Source organism: Misgurnus anguillicaudatus, chromosome 15 (genome assembly GCF_027580225.2).
Source record: "Misgurnus anguillicaudatus chromosome 15, ASM2758022v2, whole genome shotgun sequence".
Lineage (NCBI taxonomy): Eukaryota > Metazoa > Chordata > Actinopteri > Cypriniformes > Cobitidae > Misgurnus > Misgurnus anguillicaudatus.
In genome coordinates, this window is record NC_073351.2 from 8,249,793 (window position 1) to 8,273,389 (window position 23,597).

General features: G+C 37.6%; 1 protein-coding gene across 5 annotated transcripts in view; it reads right to left on the reverse strand.

Moving 5' to 3' along the window:
* arhgap42b (Rho GTPase activating protein 42b) overlaps positions 1 to 23,597 on the reverse strand; it is a 148,874-nt gene that overhangs the window by 117,559 nt on the left and 7,718 nt on the right. For all 5 annotated transcript variants that reach the window (XM_055173707.2, XM_055173706.2, XM_055173705.2 and 2 more), the window contains exon 2: positions 394 to 489. In XM_055173707.2, coding sequence (XP_055029682.2) covers positions 394 to 489 — 96 coding nt within the window. The remainder of the gene's footprint in view (positions 1 to 393; positions 490 to 23,597) is intronic.

Genomic DNA, 23,597 nt, shown 5'->3' on the forward strand with positions numbered 1-23,597 from the left:
GGACTTTTTCCATTAAACTGATCTTAGATTGGTTAAGCAGACCGTCTCATAATGGGTTTAAAGGTATATTTTATTGCATCTTTCATAGCTTAGACGGCTTAATGGAGTTCTCAGATGCATTTTATTGAAGTATCCAGTTTGTCTCTAAATTTAAATTTAGGAACTTTGACTTATCTTGCCAAATCTGAACTTTTTTATCGTCTGAAAATCCAAAGGAGAAGCATAAAAGAGGTCTATAATGAGATCTTTTTATTCAGAAAAAAATCCATCTGAGAAGCAAAAGACAAATTCTTCATTATATTCCATTTCAATGCTGGAGAAACAAGTAAGATAATGAAGAATTCATTTTTTTCCGAGGTATTTCTAGAACAATGGCCGATTGAGCACACTCACCGATGTTTAATTCATCATCTGTTTCTGCATCTCCGATGCACTCAAACTGGAACTCCTGTAAGGACTGTGAGAACTTTTGCACCGCTGACGAGAGGTCTGAAACAGAAAGAACAAGAAAACACTATGAAATCTCACTGTAAATCTAACGCAAGTGTGAGATAAGATGGAGATTGACTGTATCTCCCTTAACACTGAAGAAAATGTTGCCCTCAGGCCAAAAAGGTTCCTTCTGTTTATAAAGAACCATCAAGGTGCAAAAATGTGACCCGTGCCGGCAAACTGAGACATAATCAGCTTATTTAAAAAATGTGTTTTTATATTTTGACATTCTCTATAAAAAATGACAGAGCTACACCTGTTTGAAGTTGATATAGCCAACAAAGTCAGTTTAGTGAAAAAATGAGTTAAAGGATTATTCAACTTTCATGAAAACAAATTCAGACAATTTACTCACCCATGTCATACAAGAAAGAAGTTTGTCTTTCTTTCTTCAGTTGAAAAGAAATTAAAAAATTTGTATATTAGACTAATATTACTAGACGTGTATTATATGCAAAAACAGCTTTTTATATCAACCACTATGGAAATGAAAGTTTTAGTTTATGGTTATCATGTGTTAAATTAAATTAAATTCCTGTATGGTGATGTTGGCTATCAATAGTTCATAGGTATTGGAAGAGTGGATAATTTTTCTTTATGTTTAAACATGTTTAAAGTTTCATGCATGTGTAAGCCATGGTGTGAAGATTGTAAACAGTTTATTTAATACTTCTGAGTTAAATCTGGCCCCAAGTTAAATGCTGATTAAAACCAAACCAAGTCTTTTTTGCTTATAATAAACTGACGCAGTGTTGGGAAAGTTCACTTTCTACATGAAATAGTTCAGTACACAGTTCACAAATTTTTAAATGAACTAGTTCAGTTCATAGTTCATATTTCCAAATTTTGAACTAGTTCACAGTTCCAAAAATGAACTAATTTATAGTTCTTTTTCCCCATATAATTAAAAAAAAATATATTGCCATTATAGCCCATATAGAACCACAGACAGGAATTATTTTATCAGTTCCAACACTGAAGCTAAATGGATCAGATTTCATCTTCATATCCAACTTTAAATCCTTATCCAACCAGGGTTTACATTAGCATTGACTGTCTTTTAATTTTTGTATTTGCTTGCACATACCTTGAAAGGCTAGCCGGGTGCTTCAAGGGGGTTTTCCAGGCGAGAAGCACTGCGAGGCGTTGCGTGTATGACGACTCGCAGGTATTGCACACCGCACGTGCACGTTAAATAGCGTAAGCTTAATCAAAGTCTATTTCAAGATCCAGAATATGCGTAAGCAGCCTTTGTTAATCGTTAACGATTTAGGACAAATATGATGTTATTTAATGTTAAACTATGCGAGTGGCGCGGCAGGGATTTGGATAGCAGCGTCCAGTCAGTGTTGTTTTGATGACGTATGCAGCCTGGTGGCAGTGTTGCCAGATTGGGTGTTTTTTCCGCTACACATTTAGGCCAGTTTACAGTGTGTTTTAGACGGGTTTTCGTCTGGAAGACTCTGTAGAAATCTGGCACCCTACTGAATGACGTTAAAGTGAGAGAACGTGCCGTTCACAAGCCCCAGAATGAACGAGTTCACCTTGCGTTCATCAGGCAGTAATACAGTACGTTCAGTTCACGTTCGCCCAAAATATAAACTAGTTCATGAACTTTCGTTCAATGAACTCGTTCAAGCACAACACTGAACTGACGTGATGATAACACATTAGCAGTCTTTCAGAATGCTTTCAATTACATGTAGATGCAGTATACAGTATGCATCTGTGAGTGTGGTGTCGCTCTGGGACGAGTGAGCATAAGGGTGAGAGGAAAAATCTAGACAACACTACTGCTTCACACTTTCACAGTGCAATATGCTTTAATTTTAATTCTTAAATACCTCGCTGAGGCCTGTTTTTGTCAGACCTCTACTGTTTTGTATTTAAACCTCTATTAAATTAATCCATAATCGAGATTTTAATCTGAGTTTAAAGTTATTGTGCAACAGGACTGAAGTTAATCTTAAATATATGTAACTTAAATCCATGATCAAAATGATGGGTTGAATGTAAACCTGCTTTTATTAAAACAAGGTTTAAAGTTTGGTGCAGCAGAATTATTAGATAAATCCTTACAAACTAGGCATCTAAATTCAATATATTCTCATGTACGCATCAAAGTCTGTAGCAGTCATTTATTGTCTTTGATATTTTGTGTTTTGTATAATTGTGGGGAGTGTTTTTCTTCATTGCTTGTCCTATTTTCAACAATCCCTAAATTGAACGAGTAGTTTTACTAAGGGCACCGATCTCGCATAAAATGAAACAGCTATTTTAAACATATTCTACCTGCCTTCCTGATATGAATGAATATACATTTGATATGATTATTAATACTGATACTTATTTGGGCAAAGAAAACGAATGACTTGTGTAAGACCTGATGCTTAAAGTTGATGGCTAGCAACCTGACTTCTCAACACTTGTAAACACTGGAGCGGTAGTTTCACATACGTCATGCATCACAAAGCTAGTGCAAGACGAGAAGTTTTGATCAAAAAGTACTTCTTTTTTATTTTTGGGGGGCAAAAATGACGATCGGTTTGCTAAATGAAACCCTTATGCCTTGGTTGGGATCGTTTAGAGCCCTTTGGAGTTGCATTGAAACCATTGAGGTCCACTAAAGTATACTATATGGAGAAAAATCCTGGAATGTTTTCCTCCAAAAACTTAATTTCTTATCACTGAACAAAGAAAGACATCAACATCTTGGGTGACATGGGGGGGTGAGTAAATTATCAGATTCTTTTTATAAAAGTGGAATAATCCTTTAAGATTTTTAGGGTTAAAAAATCACGGAATCCATACTTTAAAATGACTGGATTTAACTAATAGATTTGGCAAACACAAAGTCAAAAACAATATCTATAGGAAAAATATTTGTTCAATTTTTTTTTTATTGACATTGAGACAGACAGCTTTAAGATCTACTGTGGCATCGTGAGAGGGTATGTAATAGAGGCAAGGTATCTGCCATCTAGGTGGTTGCAGCATGGTGACTACAAACCAAGATGGCCACCGGGTCCCAGACTACAATTACCAGGTTCCTCGATGGTGGAGACAGCTGTTGCCAATGAAGGAGAAAAGCTGTTAATGAGCTGAAAACAGAGAGTCTTGATTTTGTTTGGTGTTTGATAGGACACACACAAAGAGAAGCTGGAATAGTTTTGGTTAAAAATCGTTTTGGTATTTAAGTTGATGATTAAAAAGAACCCAGTGATTTGATCTCTGCTTGGACTCGATTTGTGAAACAACCCACACTTGGTGATACCCTACCTCTCACGATGCCACACTACTGTAATGCAAGGATCTAATATAATGTTATCAGATATTTTTCCCCAATAATTAACCAAACATTCACTTAAGACATACAGATTATATCTGCATGAATTCTTAAATATATTTTTAAAACTGTAATTCTGTCAAGATGTGTATATATCGAGGTCGCACGCTCACACATCTGTGTACATGCTTCAGATCTGTCAGTCAGCGTGAGTAAGATCATTTTCAAGTCTTGTCGCTCTTAATAACTCTTTTAACATCAATCAGGTCCCAAAATGTATCTTCATAAATATTTTAACATCAAGCAATTCCTGCACTTTATTTTCGAATTCCTGCATGTTTTAAAACCAAAATCAAAATGTCAGGCGTGCATGTAGATGGAGACGCATCCTTTGTATAGGTTAAGCATTTAAGATGATACACCTCTCAGAAAACATACAAATAAAGATGATTTTAAATGTTTAATGACTATTTGGAGCATTGGGATTGTAAACGAGTGCTAAATGTATTTATTTTATGGAAACCTCTATTTCGATCAAAATCAAAATGTATACTTTCTTTTGCCTGTAGCTCAAAATTAGTGCACATTCTGACTCATTTAGGCAGCACGGTTCAAGAAACGCTGAGAAAACAGTACAGTATTACGATATTTTATTCAAAGATGCTTTCTCTCGTATGGGGGTCTGTACATAAAAGCAAGTGCATAATCTTTGTGTCTCTGGTGAGAATTAACGAGATCTCATTTGCAGCTCTAAACGTAAATCTCAAACATCAGCAGTGGGTGGAAAAGACTTGAGCAGGAATCACTAAGCAACTCAATCAAAAAAGGTAATGAGACATCAGCAGAAAGCCATTTCATCATCTTTTAAAGAGGTGATAGACCTGACTGCTTCTCTAAACACCCACAAGTCTTCCAAAACTGACAAGAAAGACTCATTATTTCCCCTCAATCTTCTTTTTGGGTGAACGCATGGTTTGGAAGATGAAAAATCATCCTTTTGAGCTTAAAAGCACAAGATTTGTCAGGGAGGAACATTAAAGTTTCTCATTGACATCCATCAAGAGAGGTCACAAGAAAGCATTGTAATGCTTATTACAAGGACAAGAGCTGACACACCGACTGACACAGGTCTTAAAGCTTGTAATTCCAGACAGATCAACAGTACCATCCACAACACCAAGGCTGTTTTGCTTTTAAGTGCAGTCTTTAGTTCAATTTGGGCCATTATGTTTTACACATTATGCTAAATTTATGCTTACAGTTGACAATGTGCTAAAAAAGCTTAAAAAAGCAAAAAAAAAGAACAAATGGGTTTTATTCCAGGCGACATTGCTTCATTTGCACCTACCAAATTTTACATAAGGAAGTGGACTTTTTGTTAGATTAATTTTCTTCTATTTTACGCTTATTTGAAGTGGCATCAAAGCGTATTTGTTGTCATTCTGTGCCTGCTTTTGACCAAAAAACGACAATAGACCGAAATTTCATTTCTGTTGGTTCTTTGAATGGCACATGCCAAAAGATCAATCAGACAACAGAAGGGGGATGATATGCAGTAGAGACCACCCCAATCTTTCAGAGAGTAAACAACTGAAACATTCCACTTCCAGGGTTCATTTCCAATGGATGGCGCAGTTACAGATTCTGTATGGATAAAGCAGAGACTCCTGTAGCTCAACTGGTACAGCATTGCCTTATGGATTGCTCATGGATTTGTTTTCCAGGTAACACACATACTGATAAAACGTATGGCTAGATAACTTATGATTCACTACATGTTAACGTCGTTTATATTATATGCGTTTACGATTGCCAACAAAACACAGACATTTGATGCAGTTTTACTTACCGCCTGCGACTCATGACCCGGTTGGGACCGCCCAATTTTAACAAATCCAGCGTTAATAAGAATATAGAATAAGAAACATAAGAAATCTGATGAGATGCGCATGGTAATCCCATGCAATATATCGGCCAGCCCTAATGGGCTCATGTCAAAATGTGACGTTTTCAAACAAACCAATATGCAAAAAGTCTGTGATAAGGCCTCTGTAAAATGTATGAATATGAAGCAAAAAAAAGAAAAATCCTAGAATGTAATATTGTATGTAATGTAATATAATAATATAAAAGTATGTTATATTGTTTCTGTAGCTCAGGCTATTGGTATTAAGATGTGTTTTCGTTGATCGGATCACAAGTGGACGTGAGAGTCACATCACATTTAGACCTGGTATTTAAATCTGTCTCTTTTGTCCACTTTTTCTGTCCTGATTACTGTGAGGGGGTGATCTGTGAGCGAGTGTCTCTGTTGTCATTTAAACGCGAACGGGAGTAACCGTGGGTTCACACCAGCCACGTTTGAGGCATCAAATTCGCGTCTACCGTGTCTTGTTTGCCGCTTAAACATGTTGAATTTACTTGCTTCATTCATGTGTGAAATTCTAGTAATCGAGACACTTACGCGGAAATTCGCATCATGGGAGGGGCTTTTGCGACTCCGCTCCCTTCATGTAATCGCGTCACTACTACAGCAAGCTCCTGATTGGTTAACGCGGCACGTTTTTCCGGAAAAGTTAAAATTTTTCAACACGTGCATTTCCCACGGCAACGCTCAATTCCCGCAAACTAGACACGCGAATGAGGCGGAATCGTGTCTACTGCACTGCGCTAAACGCCTCATTCGCATCGCGAGACCTCCAGACACGCGTCAATGCGTATTTTTATTGACTTAACATTGAAATCACCCGCACTTGACGTCTCTACCGCGGCTGGTCTGAACGCAGCATAATGACGAGTTTATATGGGCGCAAACTAATATTATGTCTGAATCCGCTGCTTGTGTTGTAAGTAAACATGCTGCACAGTGTTTTATACATGTATATGTAAGAGCTTTCTCTGATATTTCAGCGCAACTTTCACATGCTTGCAAAATGAAACTGCGGAGATCAGCCGCTTTAGTTTTATCAATGAAAGGCTAAAAATAGCGCTGTTCACCGTGTGTTCGCGCCAGAAGTCAGAAAAGACGTAAAACATTGTGCTCAGTACCTCAGATTAGATAAATGGGCGGAGAGAAGGCAGTTGCGTGTGGCTGTTCGAAAACATTCAACTACATGTGCGTTTACACTACAAAAGCAATCCGATCGAAAGGGTTTTTTACTATCTCTCAATGTAGTTGAAAGTGATTAAAAGTGGACGAGCTCAAAACAGTTTGAACACCTTTACACCTGGCATTAACGTCGTCCACTTGTGATCCGATCGACGAAAACGCATGTTAATGCCAACTGTAAACAGCCTCATACTGATATATACAGAAATATACTGATGAAATGTGATTGTATTGTATGTCACTTTGGATATAAGGATCTGCGCCAAATGCGCAAATATATTTTTTCTTTTAAATGATCATAATACTATATAATAAGTCTTCCTTTAATTCTGTTTCTCATTATTTTGTGCTATAGTCTGGACATGAACCATGCTTCCAATAATGGGGTTTGCTGAGGTCAGAAAAGGTGTCCCGTTACTCCTCCAACCAATTGCACTGGTGGGCAATAAAACAGGTGATAAAATTTCCCAGACTTACGTCGATAGAGAAATCCGAACCGTATAATAATATGGCTTGGAAATAAAAACTGGCAAAAAAATAAAAGAGTTTAGCCCAGTAACAGGTTCCTTCTGTGACTCCCACAGCACTGAAGGCCCATAACGGGGTTATGCACTGATGTATTGAGCACATCATCTGATGGCATGCATCAGCTCTGTGACTCTGGTCAATAATCTGTTTGAGTTGTCAGTTTGCTCAGTCAAGCTGAATGAGACCCATCAATAATGCAGCAGCCTTCACCTCTCGAACCAACAGACATCATCGGCTGAGCCACGGGTATTTCGCTTTCCGTCAAACCTTCAGTGAGAGCATTAACGTCTAAGAGGCCTGGCTGCTCTCAGATCAGAGCTCGAGTAAAATGGAAATGGGTGTCCTGTGGCGAGGATGGTAGAGGGATGTTTCCTGCTGTCGTGATTCACATGATTCAAAACATATGAAGGAATCATGAATGATTTTTATACTTTTCAAACAGTGTTTCTGTAGCGTAATCAGATTGTGTATATTGAGTTCGATCCACACACATACTACTGATAAAAAAGTACAAATTGAATGCACCTTAAATTTCCTCTTTCAGCATCTGTGAAATGCGTAAATCCTTTTTTTTAATGCAACTAATTAAGGAGCAATGGATGTGCATAAGGTATATAACTGATCATTAGTGTGTTTGCTGCACAGACAATAAAGAGAAATGTAGATTTATCCTTTATGACTGTCTCCTTATAAACCAACAAAATGAGTAGTAATTTACCATTGCACAACAACAATCACCAACAATGCACAAAATGCCAACATTAACAATCGCCCTATGGCAGATACAGTTTAAATCTGGTCCTAATGTTGTACTATTTATCCTGGCCCAGTTTACCAAAAAATAACATCTGAAGCATTCCTGGATGATCTTCATATGGCAGAAGAACAGTGTGCATCTTCTTCAACAATCAGCCACTTTCCATCCTGTCTATCTCAGCTGTCCAAACTGTCCATCTCTTTCTCCAGGTAATGGGTCACAGATCGGCTATCCATCTCCACAGAGATCCCCTGTCAGATAGTGCTGCTCTGTTTATTTTTTATACTGCCAATTCAGCATAAAACATGTTGCAGTTCCCAACCAACAGCCACCATGTCTATTGGGAATCTCTTAGATTATATTGTAAACAGGGATTTTTTGACGCCATTCCAACCTGTAGTGAGTTGCCTCACTATCTACCTTCATAAAACCTCACAAGTGACTGATTTTTAATGCTCTTTATGCACACACACTCCATTAAAGTTCACTTATGCGTGCATCACACATATGTTGCGTCCAAGTTCGCTTAGTTATACAGTACTATGAACTAAAAGTATGTACTCATTTTGCGATGGGAAAGAAAACTGGAATATAATAATGCATAATGGATACACATTGGCCCTGTATACACTGTGAAGTTTCAGGAGTGACAACCGCATTAAAATGTGGGAGTAAATCCCCTAAATGACTGTTCCACATGTGTACAGATAAAGACTCACTCCCGGAAACTGTGATGATTGACACAGAGGTAACCATAGCAACGTTCTACTGTCTTACTGTGGGTTAACACCAGACATATTTGAAGCGTCAAATTTGCGTCTACCGCACCTAGTTTGCCGCTTGATCAGTTTGAGTGTACTCGCTTCATGCGCGCGTGAAATTTTATTCATCGAGACATTCACACGGAAATTCCCGTCATGGGAGGGGCTTCTGCGACTCCGCTCGCTTTCTGTAATCACGTCACTACTAGAGCAAGCTCCTGATTGGTTAACGCGGCACATTTTTCCGCCATAGTTAAATTTTTGAAACTCGAACTAGACGCGCGAATGAGGCGGAATCGCGTCTACCGTGTCGCGCTAAACGTGTCGTTTCCTGTGACTTCTGCGATTCCGCTTGCTTTCTGTAATCACGTCACTACTAGAGCAAGCTCCTGATTGGTTAACCCGGCAAATTTTTCTGCCAAAGTTCAAATTATCAACTCGAACTAGACGCGTGAATGAGGCGGAAACGCGTCTACCGCGTCACGCTAAATGCCTCATTCACGCCGCGAGACCTCCAGACGCGCGCCAACGCGTCTTCACATTGACTAAACATTGAAATCACTCACGCTTGATGCCTGTACCATGACTGATGTAAACGCAGCATTACTGTGGGTTCACACCGGACACATTTGAGGCGTCAAATTCGCGTCTACTGCGCGTACTTGAACGCTTGAACATTTTGAGTGTACTTGCTTCATTTGCACTTGAAAGCCGCGCATGAGACATTCACGCGGAAATTCGTGTCATGGGAGGGGCTTCTGCGACTCCGCTAATTTCCTGTAATCACATCACTACTAGAGCAAGCTCCTGATTGGGTAACATGGCGTGTTTTTCTGCCAAAGTTCAGATTTTTCAACTCGCACGTTTCACACAGCAACGCTCAATTAGCGCCATCTAGACACGCGAATGAGGCGGAATCGCATCTAACGCAGCGCGCTAAATGCCTCATTCACACCGCAAGACCTCCAGATGCGCGTCAACGCGTCTTTACATTGAAATCACTCACGCTTGACGCCTCTACCGCGGCTGATGTGAACGCAGCATTACTATAGCTGTTTCTCAATATGCTTTCTTCAGCGATCTTGCGTCCTTGTGTTCTCGCTCTATGTCATCAATAAACGTCGAAGTTCAATTCAAATTCTCAAGAACGCAAGTACAGAGAGTGCATAAAAATACCCGGATGTGTTCTTTATATCGAAGATGCATCGAGTGCAGACTTGCACGCTAAAATCGCTTTACAGCCCAGAAGTCATTGCGGCAAAACAATGGCAGAGGTCAGGTGACCAACAGGAAGATCGTACATATTTCAAATCTCACACGAGCGACCTTCTGAGTTCATTCTTCCAAGGTCGCCTAGCAATACCGATCTCAACGAGAATGCAAGTCCGTTTTTTGCGTTCTTGGAATTGAGAAACAGCCAATATAAGACGTACAGTAACATGTTTAGCATTTACTGCTTTAACGAAAGTAATATTACAACATTATGTTCTGCAGTTTTAATAAAACACCGTCTTGACATTGTGTGCATTTGTGAGACTGCTTCAGAGATCACTGTCTTGCTGATTGGTAAGTTGCGACATTCTGAGGTTTGGTATTCCCTTATAGCCACTGCCTAACACCTTGAGGTTTTCCTTGTTTGTCCTAGAACAAAAATCGATTTGACTTTATTTTTTGCTGGGGTTGGGGCAACAACAACATTCTTATAAACCTATCATTTTCCTCTAAGGGTCCAATTAAGTCCGTCTTCTTGACAGGTACTATATGTTGTTCCAATAAGCAGGTATGTGGATTCAGAAACACAAACACTATTCATCTAAATCACATTCACTGTTAGGGACAGTTTTTGTGTCATACTGTATGCTGTCAAATAATGAGGTTTTGGAAGAAAGCTGAAACAGCTGGTGTAAAGTAGAGTAACACTAGCTGTTCTCACCACTGCATGATGGGACATGCGCCTGCAAGTATGCGTAATCACGTATGTTCAAACCGGGCTTCAATAACAAATGACTGTGGAAAGATGGAATACTGGATGCAAGAATGATGACAGATCAGTATGAGCTGTCATAATGCATTATACACTCAAACTGACTCACACAGACTGCAAGTCAACATAAACCCAGCTGGAAGAAGTCACTGTAATATACTACACACACAGGCACACACACAGTAAAACACACATATAAAGTGTGTGTGTATCAGCTGCAGGGAAGTACATAAAAACATTCCTTTACAAAACAATCAGAGCTCAAAGGGCAAAACCAGCGAGGAGCAAAGGGGAATGTTTCGAGGACATTTCGCAAAAGGTCACAGACATCTTACCTGCTGCCTATTCAGACCCTACCTGACTTATGTTACTTTGGCTGTTTCAAAGCCATATGGTGTTTTTTTTTTCATTTGATTCAGTTGATTTGGAAGAATCTCCCATAATCTTTTGAGCCATACTTCCTCTCCATTAAAGCTCTCACATTAAATATAACACCTAAAGCGGGGTTTCCATCCAAACTCGAAGCGAATCTTTTCAAAATTCGCAAAAAAAGAAAACAAACAATTGCGAATTAGGTGCATTTTCATCAAGTTGTTGGAGCGAATCAAGGTGGTATTTAACCTAGTAACCAACAGTAAATAAAAAGGTACGCTTAGAAAATGGAGACAGAAATGTATTTAGCAGTGTAGCTTGTAATTGCCAAACAGAATGCTGTGCACAAGAAGGAATGCAGCATTTTTTATGCAGGCACTAGCTGCAAGGGCATTACGATGACGTTATCTCCATATATGGTAAAGACAACATCAGCCGATACAGCTAGATGATCAGTTACGCTGGTTTAAAGGTGCAATTTGTAAGATATTTGCAGTAAAATCTCCAAAAACCACTAGGCCAGTGTTATATATTTTGTCCAGCTGATTACTATCAATATCTGTAATGTTTTCAACTACTTGTAAATCGTGAGAAAATTTCCATTCAAAACATTGACACGGGGCAGTGCAGTCTCCTGTCAATGACGTTAATATCCATGTGACCCTTTCTCACCGCCTTTACTGACGTAAACCACATGACCACACTGGTCGAGCTCGAAAAAATAAAATGGCGGCCAAGGAAGCGGCTGGAGCACAAATTTAGTGAAAATAAACGTATATTTTCACTTTTTAAGCATTTTAATTTCATTTCTAGCGAGAAATTAGGATTGTAGTTTTCAAATATGTGATTAGTTATCACAAAGGCGCTCTCTGTTTATATTTCAAACACGCTGCCTTAGAAGTGCGTCGGAAAGCCTTTCTCTGAGCGGCCTTCAGGCCTCCGAGTCCGAAGTCATTTCCTCATGAGGCAGCGAGGCCACAAGTCCTCACTGCCTTGAGTTTTCGGACGCAGCCAGTGTTGTGGACAAATGCGGAACTATGCGCTTGCTTATGGACTTATGGATATCTCTGTACCGTCTGCCGCTGGTTGTGTCAGCTCCTGTAAGCGTACGGGCCAACCAAACGACCCAAGAAGAGTTTGGAACAAAACGAGGGAGGATCAATTTGGTGTTGCATTATCTGGATGGAGAGAGCTTCACGACAACATTTAACTAGACCGAGATTCTGATCCTGCTTGTGTTTTACGCGATGGGTGAGTTGTTTTGATTCGTAACCCTTCAAAAAACGTATGCTATTATATTGATCACAACATTAGTGTGTAGACTGTAATCAGCGCGTCTTCCCGCGGACGATATGCACATCAAAAGGTATTGTACAGCAATATAAATGGTCATTTTAAGACACTTCACAATAAGATTTGTACTGTCAATACATTATGTGAAAAATCATTGTAGATTGTAAGTTGAAAACTTAATTCTAAGCTGTGTTTACCATCGAATTTGGAATAATACTGTAATATCTATATGACTAATAATTTCGTTTTGAACATCACATATAAACTTACATAATGAAATAAACGATGTCATCAAACGCAACATTTATAAGACTTGATTACCTTATCCATCAACGTGATTTCGCGTTTTCGTCTGATTGATGGCTAAAGTTAAAGACTACAAATCCCATAATTCCACGCTGCTTCAGAGCGTCAGTAAACAACATCATTGTTTTTGTTTGATCTGGCGCCATCTTTCGGCGCATAAATACAAATTGTATCTTTAATGTTTGTAATGTCAGTATTTATTCGGCAAAATACATTGCCATCTCCCATTATTCGTATTAACTCTTTTTCGCATGAGTCAAAAATCACCTCATGTGAGCTTAAAAACTTATTTGCGAATTATGGGCAAATTATGGTTTCAATTTCGTTTCTGATGCGGTACTTCAAAATGCGCATAAAATCAGGGTGATGGAAACCCAGCTTATGATGCAGATTAGAAATCAGTGATATGAAACATTATTGGTTAAATCTAGGGATGGATTGAAACAAAATTTCTGTGCAGATGTTGATATTTAATTACTTAGAATGACATTAAAAAATATTTAGCTTTTTTTCTACTTGTTTCAAATTATGTTCTGAAATACTAGACATTCAGAGCGTACAACCAGTTGTGAAGGTCACCCATTTCAAAATAAAGCAGGAGTTCTGATGCTTTCTTTACCACCTTTAAATCATCAGCTGTTTTTAAACAATCGCCTGATTTCTGATAGTGGGAAAAAATTGTTGGTATCTGCTGATACCAATTACAGGACGATATACTGGTGCATCCTTTGTTAAATCTTATTAAATGACCAAATACTGTATGGTTGACATTCATTCAATCTGACACAATGTCTAATGGACCGTACATAAAATTTAATAGCGACAGGTCAGGGAAATTTTCAGTAAATAACAATAATTTAAGGCCTGCCCGTAAAGCAATTGTCACATGCACATACTGTAACTCAAATATGGCGAATAAGTCATAAAAGCTGTTTTTATGGAGGCTTCTAATAGTTTTTATTATTATGCTTCTTACATTGTATGTATGCGTGTATAGTTTGTGTATAGTCCATGCATTTATTGTGGACAGCAAAGTAAAAATTTCATTGCTCAGAGAAACCTGCTTTCCTCACTGGGTATATGAGAATCTATATGAGAATGTGAATCTTAAATCTTTTTACTCAGTTACCCATACAGAAAAAACTTTTGATTACATTCATTTGGACTTTTTTTAGCTAATAAAACATTTGATTGCATATCTAAATACATATTTTTTGAAAGTACTTCACGTCAAACCACTTGCTGCTAAAAATGATTATACCACTTTTAAGCACTTAACCCTTTTTTAAAAAAGTCAGATGGTTTTTACTTCGTTTTTGATTTTCCGCACAGACAAACATGAAATGAAATTTCACATTTTTCACAAGCCATTATGTGCTCATATGAATTTCACATGTGCAAAAAACACATGATCACATGCAGTGGCTGATTCAGGCATGGGCAACATGTCCAGCCTCCCAGAGTGGCTAATTTCATGTCACCTGTTTGGGACTAGGAGCGTGCATCCTGCCCCCAGACCAGAGGTGGTGCATTCGACTCTATACAGTGCTGGACAGATCGATCAGCGTATAACATCACCCACATGAAAAAAACGGTAGTATACTTTAGTATTTACTATAGTAAACTGTAGTAAATTATAGTATATTATAGTATTTACTACACATACCATAGTGTTAACTATAGTAAACTGATAAACTGTAGTAAGTGCCATAGTATACTTTAGTTTTTACTACAGTATACTGTAGTGTATTGTAGTATACTATAGGATATTATAGTATTTACTAGAGAAATTTTACATTTCAGGGTTTCCCGCAGCACTTTGCAGTTCGGGCGGCCTGCCTAATGCCCCATTCAGACAGACAGCGACCAGCAGTAGCAGAGTGACGCGATCTTATTCATTTTAATGGAAACCGGGGCGACTTCCGGCGACACGAGTGAAAGTGACCATTGGCGACTGTATATGGGCCAGCGATGTGAGAAAGTTAAGAAAAGTTTAACTTTATGCAAATGTCGAGCGAATTTCGGGAGCGACTACCAATGAGAACCAAGCAGTGGAGTTCATGTCATCCTTCTCTTGTCAGTTACTGGGGTGGATGGTACTCCTTTGTTTATCACAAGCAGATTTAGAAATGCCTCATTGAAAGAGACGGGCGACAAACAGTGATAACGTCGTTGGCTGTCTGAACGAGGGGTGAGCTGGGAAACCCTACCGCCTTAACTAGGTCGTCCAAAAAAAAAAAAAATCGCTACACAAAAAGCCGTCAAGTGCATCTTGGAGATTAGTGCGGACTCGCTTCACACCATTAGCGTGCATGGGCGCGCCACACGGCTGAAATGAGAGAAATACGTGGTTTTTCTGTCATAGTTTATTCAAAATAAAGTTTTATTTAACAAAAATCATAATTTAATAAGATATTCTATGATAATGTTATTGATGACTTTCCATCAAAAAAATTTAAAAAGTCAGGGTTAGGATAGTTTAGTCTTAGTGTTTAGAGTTCAGTAAAAAAATATGTTTATGTGTTTTTTGTTTAAAGTGCTTGTTTGTTTAAAATAAATATTTGTGTTAATAAAAATATCTCACATGTGAAACACTAGTGACATGTTTATCACATAATGATCATTACGTTTGACATGTGATGATGTGTTTTTGCACATGTGCAATTAATGTGGCATTTCTCCAATGATGTCAACAGTTGCTTTAGGAAAAACTGATAATATTTAAAAAGACACCATGCAAGTTTGGCATGATTTATGGATGAACTGTTTTTTTAACAAGACAATTTAAATTGCACATGGTCAAGACGTACACATTGCCGTTATGACATTAACAAGCATGCTTAGTTACGTCTTTACACGTAATCTTTGCTGAGGGCCTAATTACAGGCCATGCTTTAAAACATAACAGTGTGCATAAAGTATATGACAGGCCTCCGGTCTGCTTTTATCACAGGATTCATCTGATGTCACACCTCCACACATGCCATGGACAAGTGCCTCCACAGCTCACTGCCTGTTAGGAAAGTGACTTTTCCTCAAGTCTCAGCTACAACAACAAACCGTACAGAAGAAGAGACGGATGGCATTTTGTGTTTAATAGCGCATTGCGAATGCTGGGTGGCTTCGGATACGTGTATATGTTTTTTTTTCACGAGCGTGGGAGTGCGAGGCTTTGTAGAGAGGCATTTTATTCCTATTATTAGTCGATGTTGCATCAGCTGGAATCGCACGCCCAGTAATAAGGCGAATCGCACCTTTTATAGTGCTAATATAGTCTCGCACACAAGTCTCAGAAAAAGGCTTGCTATGGTGAATAGAGAATGAGAGATTGAGTTAAAAACTAATTAAAATGTTGGATTATACTCAATTTAATGTATCGACTTGACATACAGTTTTTTTCTTTTAACAAGAAAGATAGACGTTAAAGATTCTTGTAAACAAACACTTAATATGTTAGGATTTACATGTATTCTAAACAGAAAACCTTTCTGCTAGTATATGCTTTATCTAAAACCAACAGGAAAAAAGGCGACATGCAAATAAAAAAAAAGTTTTTTTTAGATATAAACACGCACATCTAATAGATGTCTGGAGGACATCAGGAAAGTCAACATAGGAAGGACAAATGCATCACCAGAACATTTCATACAGGATGACCTTAAGCCGTGTTTTAATTGTGTGAATAAAAAAAAAAATTTTTCACCTTACATTTGACTTTTGCAGACAATTACCATAAAAGCCTGCGTAATAAAAACATTTGTTTGCATAATCTAAATACATGCATCTCTGAAATTACTTCACGTCAAACCATTTGCAAATAAAAATGATTATACCACTTTTAGGCACTCAACCCTTTCAAAAAAAAAACTAAGTGCTAAAATGTTGTGGTCAAATTTCACCGCACTTTATGGATGTCTGTCTGTTTCCACCACAAGCCCTGCTCATTACATAATTTATTTGTCCATTACTGACCGTGCACTACACACGTGAACAGGTCATTGCCATTTTCTCACAGCTTGAGTTCATTTAAAAGTCATGAGGAAAAAAACACCAAACTATACTGTTTTTTTAGTAATGCATTAGGGTATGACTCAGTGAGAACTTATATTCCTCTGATGCCCAATCAGATGCTCTTGACTGGAAGACCATACTGATTTGCCGTGACTGAGGGCCATCAAAGAGACTCTTTTCTAACAAGAGACAGGGGATTGTTCTCTCATCTAACCGTAGGAGATCCTGTCCTTTGATTCCACTCGGAGGGGATCGGGAAAAGAAGAGTCTAGCTTCAGGTAAAGATGACAATCGCTCATCAGTGTCTCGGAGGGGATGCGCACATGTCTGCGGGAGGACATCACACGCATCTGAGCATTGATCCGCCAGTCACATTTTCTACATCTTAATGACAACGCCCTAAAACACGTGCTTGAAATTTGACCAACATAAAACGTGAGGGAAATAAAGATTTGATGATGTCCGGGTGGCTTTAGCAAGACCTGATGGAAATGTGCTGCTTACTAATGACTGAACAGATCTGTCTCACAGGGATAGTCGTTCAAGAAACATAAAAACTTAAAATGTGCACCAATTTAAATTAAATCTGATGAAAATTGCTCCATTTTTGTCGGCTTTAAAGGCATGCTGGTGTGGGCTCGTAAACATTGATATAATAAACTTTTAGCAGTTATACACAATTAAACTTTACATCTTGCTTTTTTGAAAAATTGACCAGAGTATTGCTGACTCATTTTGCACTTAAGGCTGTATACAATTTCTTTCCCAATAAAACTGGAAAAGTCTCTCCGTGTAACTACGAACAACTGAGTAGTAAATCATGGTTTATGACTATGACATAAACTAAAGCCTACTGGCTATTTTACAACAAAGGGACCATTTGTTGACCCTGAATGCTGTTTGGTATTGTTGCCCAAACTTCCTGTTTTAACAGGAAATACATAAACAGGGGAAAAAAAAGATTTTATAGTGGTGTTGGTTTTTTCACACCTGGCTCATTTGGAGTGCTTTTTATCTGGCATCTGACCGTTACAGGTTTTCTAATGGTAGAATACCGAAGGTTGCAATCATCATAATTAAAGTATCTTTGCTGAAAGTGCGCCGCAGGTTCAAGCTGGAGGTGATGACAGAAAGTGCCCTCCGTATGCTTCTTGGATATAATTACAACAAACAGTGTATCAACGACTCGGAAAGCATGGTGAACAACTAGAAAACTAGAACCTTTATTCTGACATGGAGTGTGCATGTGAGGCGGAGTTATACACTGCGTCTATTAGTCATTATATTTCATTACAAGATAACCCTTACGAAAAATAAACCATGGTTTTACTACAGTTTAAACTAAAAAACCATGGTTATTGTGGTAAAACAATGGTTTTGCTACTGTAGTAGTAATCAATACACCAAAAAACCATGGTCACTTCACTTTTACCACAATAAAACCATGGTTTATTTTCGTAAGGGAAGTTTAAATTGATGATTTTATCAAAACACCAACTACATTGATTAATTTTATAATCCCACTAGCATGTTATTTAGACAAAAAAAAACTTTAATTTGTGTGAGGAAGTTGCCGTTTTGATTGCCATTTACGCACACTTTCATGTCATTAGCTATATGCCACTGCAGTAAAGGGTTATTGCACTGCTACAGTTAAAGTGCACCTATTTCTAGGGCTGTGACTGTGGCAGTATTTTACCACTGCAGTGGAAAAAACACCAATTCGCGCGGTGGTGCTGTGTTTATAAAATGTGTGTGTGTGTGTGTGTGTGTGGGCTCGCACGCGTGCATTGATGGATATAGTAGGGACGAGTACTCAAACGTGGCATCGATGATCAATCACGAAAATGATGATCATGTGGGTTTATTTATTTATTTATTGTGGTTATGACGACATTTGGATGTCTGGTTAGCGTTACAAGCGCCTGTGGTAGTAAAGGCTGGGTCTGGAGATGCGTGTTTGACGTCGTGTTGAGCTACGCAGGGCGGCGTATGACATTAGTAACGTTACCATGCATGATTCAAAAACAAACAGATAAGTCCGCGCACCTGCGGCACTATGGTATAAAAGGATGCCGTGATTTTCGGAAATACAGTCAGTCAGGTGCAAAATGTACAGCGCCGTAACAAGTTCAATGGGTTATCATCTCATATTTAAACATCAATTGTGAAGAGATACCAGAGAGCCATACGAGCATTAACATTACATCTTGACTAAGAACAGGTGAGAGGACAACACGACACAGCTAATCGCTAAAATGATAGCAAAAGACTTGAAGCTGCTTAATGTTATGAAGCATATGCTTTGACTGGACGTGTTTAAAAGTGCGCTGTAATGATGCACATCCACAACGGGAGTTAAAGTTTGTAAACTTGTGTTTATTAACCCTGTAGTTTCACTTCATCACACAGTAAATTTCTGTTAAAAAACATTTAGTTCATTAATAATCTTGTATGTGTTCATTGTTCTGTCTCTCATAGTTTCTTCAAAATTAAGTTTGAGTAAAAACTCATTAATCTGAAAATCTCTGTGTCCCTTATTGGCCAGCTAATCTGTACGTTGTGATTGGTCTGAATACCTCTGACATCAGCCAGAAATGTGAAGCTCCTTACCATGTTTGAAAGATTCAGTCACAATGCAATGCTAACAGGAGTTAACTTAGAAGCTGTGAGTCCAAGTGGGGGGAATTATGATAATGTCAGTCTTGTGACTGTCCACTTCAACACGTTCCTGACAAATATATAAAGGCATGATTTTCTTTAAACAATGTCTCATTGTTTATTGAGGACCTTTGAACAAGACATACAATTTTTTTTTTTTTTGGGGGGGGGGTCTGTTTTAAATCAATGTGCAGTGCTTATATAAATAAAACTCCAATTTACATTTAACTTTACAATGTACAAGTAACATTTACTTTATGTTACTTGCTTGCCCTTTTTATGCTTTTCTCTGTCATTCTGCAATGTGAAAATGTAAAATAAAACTGACTTTGATGAGTAGCAAGGGTACAGAATGTTTTAATATATTTACATTTATTCATTTAGAAAACACTTTTCAAGGTGACTTCAAAATGATGAAAAACTCAAACACAAGGGATAAATCATACGGAGTCACTGATATAAGAAATACTGTAATAACACCACAAAAATACAAATGCTGTGTAAGCAGCAGTAGAAAAAAAATGTTACTTCATTTTGAATAATAATATACCTTTTTTATAAAACTTTGTGAGCTCCTGCTAAGGTACCTTCATTTAGTCAAAATTATACAGCAGCATTGAACAATCCTCAGACAATGACAAGCAACAGACTGAATATTGATGTAATTGTCTGTACTTAAATATATTTAAATGTTTTGCCATAAAAAAGTTTATATTTAGTTATTATCAAGGAATAAAGCCAATAGTTGTATTGGTATTGAACAATTACACTTGATTTCTACTGTAATTGTCATGTGATAAATGGAATGACTTAAAACATTTGTGACCCAGTCTATGAAAGCTCAGCAAGTCAATATTTTTTGTGACTTACTGTTTTCCACAGAAAATCATCCTACATGAAAATACAACCTTGATATCTTTAATATTGACTGAGTAAGGTCATGTCAAAAGATTGAAATCAATGTGAAATGAATGGTTGAAATTAAACTTGTCTCATCATTAGATTATGAGACTTTAGCTTGGATTTCACAGACAGGGTCACATTTCATTATCTCATAACAGAGTCTTCTTTTTTCCAGTAAATGAAAAAGCAGGCAATGCAGCGGCGCAATGCGCAACGCAAGAGTTTTTGCTAGTGTTATTTGCGCCCATTTTCTGGTCTGAAAACAAGGTGTATTCAGGTGCATTGTTGGCGTGTTGCAATTTTGAGGCAACTAAAATAGACTACGCCATGGATTAATTAAAACCTAGTCTAAAGTCAATGGCGCAATATTGTTTTTGTTATTTGAAGAGCGTGTTAGCAATATGCGCCTATAAACGGGAGAGCAACGTGTGTCTGCTTACTACACACATGGATGCGCAACAGCACATGTTTTTAAATATGAAAAATAAATAATTAAAATGTAAAAGATTATTATTGAGTCACTTGGACATAAATGAGGACCTATTATGAGACGTTAAAATTCTTTATCTCCTGTTTGTTACAAATAAAGTATTAAAGAGTACAACCTTATGTTGCATATTTGTAAATTATTATTTGAGATTACACTGATCATGTAGGCTATCCATGCATTAACATCAATTAAAAGCCTGCTGTTTTTACTTCCATGACTGAAAGAAAATGACTTTTTTATAAACCAAAGGTTTTAATACAAAAAATAACAATTTAAATACAAATTAAAACAACACAGTTTTTTAACATCAATCTTATAAACTGGTGGTATTTTTAATCTGCTTAGTTTTTTTAAGTTTACAAATTCTACCATCTAAAATAGGGAATTAGCATGGTGAGAGCCTTTTAAAGGGGATGGGAGATGAGACTCTTATTTGTTTATTGCACGTTATGCCCAAAACACACCCATTACTCATTACAAGAATAGGAACAACCCTTTAGACTGTTAGGCAGGCGCACAAACCATTTTTTCCGTCATTAAACTAGCAAAATTCGAATCGGACACACCATTTTAGACTATACGTCATGCATTTTAGACCATGCGCTTAGAAATAGGGCTCTTAATTACTATAATTAGCGCTTTAAAGATTTAACAACAGTTTTAAACAGACCTACAAGCTCAGAAATATATGAGACTGGATTTAATTTACACGCATCCTCTGTGCGAGAGAGTGTTTGTTTTACAGTTATTCTGAAAAGAAAGATAAAAATATTTACTAATTCTACCTACACTTGTATGTGCAAAACCTGCAATAAAATGTACATTGTATGATATTATTTATATTAATTTGTATGCATCGATGCAGAATATTTCATCATAAAAATGATTATACCACACAGCTCTAATACAGAAGTCTAATTTGCCATGTTAAATATATTTTTTACATTAAATACTTAATAATTGTATTTATCATTTGATTATTGGAAATTACAAGATTTTTCTTTCGTAATCTGGTTCCAAAATGCATTTTCCCCGACTCCATTTTATTTTTCTTTTCAATCTATTTCGTTTGGTCAAAGTTCAGTATTCATGGAGATGTTCTTTTATAGCCCAATTACAGTTATTAATGTTGGGAACTCTATAGGGGCGAGACTTCATTTATATGGGCATAATACTGTTTTTGAATGACGATTATTTAACACCTGTTCAATCGAGCGACAGAATTGGCAGCATACAAAAGTTTAATGAATTGTGAAAAGTGAGCGTTGTAGTAAGCAGATTTTTTCGCTCAAATGTACGCTGGTTTATACATTCATTTGATAAATGAGGGCGAGTATCTTAAATGATGAGGTGGGTAAACGGGTCGTTCATTTACTAATTCTACCTACTTGTATCATGTGCAAAACCTGCAACAAAATTTACATTGTATGATATACAGTATGTTTATATTTGATAGATTGGAAAAATCTGAATATGTCAGTAATTGATTCTAATGTATAGACTATGTGCATAGGTTAAATGGCATGCACAAAACCGGCCATTTAATCGTTCATCATAATTGTATAATTAATCTTCAGCAGAAATGTCAGGATCGTGACAACTTCTCCATCCACAATTAAATCCTTCTGATTAATTAGTTCCCAGCATCCTGAGTCTTACTGATACACAAACATACACAAACACAGAAACCCACTCAATGTTAATAAGAAAAGTTATCAGTTAGAGGAGAGGACAAGGTTACACAACATTGTTTACAGTGCATTTCCTGTAGCAAAGCCCCCGGAGTGATGCTCTTACTCACATAAACACACATAGATCCCAGAAGAATAGTGAAATCCAAACAAATATCTTACTAATGCAGAGATGGGAGGAGAGAGAGAGAGCGAGCGAGAGAGCAAAAGAGAGAGAGAATTACTTTAAACACTGCACAAAAGTGAGGAAGCACAGACACCACTCGTCTATATCTCTCAATTTTTTGGTATCTGCTGCTTCTAAAATCTTCATCGATTGTGTATAGAAAATAATACACAATAATTGCATCTCATTATGAGCTCCATCCTCATTTTTATAGCATTCAGAAATCACAACAGAGCTATCCAGTAACATTGCCATTTATCTCAATTGTAGCTCTGACTAGAATATGGCCCAGAAGTACGCTGCCATTTTAGCACGAGTGAATTTCCTGAGCCGTTGATGCCACGTGACTCTGAAGCCACAGACAAATGCCCGAAATGTCCGAAACATCTCACTTATTTCCTACTACTTCACTATTCCCTTCTGTATAGCAAATGACATTTAAGTCCACTACATGGGAAAATGTGATAGAAAAGGAGTGAGCGATTTCGGACACTGCTAGACCATGCATCATAGATATGTCGTTTCATTTCATTTTTTTTTATTTATGTGATCACAAATTGAGTTGAAGGCTTTTCTCACTTATATGGATGCCAAGACTGCCATCTCATATAATAAGAGAATCACTATCACAGGAATATGACGTCAATGCTGATTGGCTGGTGAGAATGCACACAGTCCTGCACATTAGTGAACAACCAGGCCTGTGATGTCAGCAGACAGGAAATAATAAAAGTTCATTCCGTCTTAGAGGTCTCCAAACAAACAACAAACAGGCACGTTTATCATC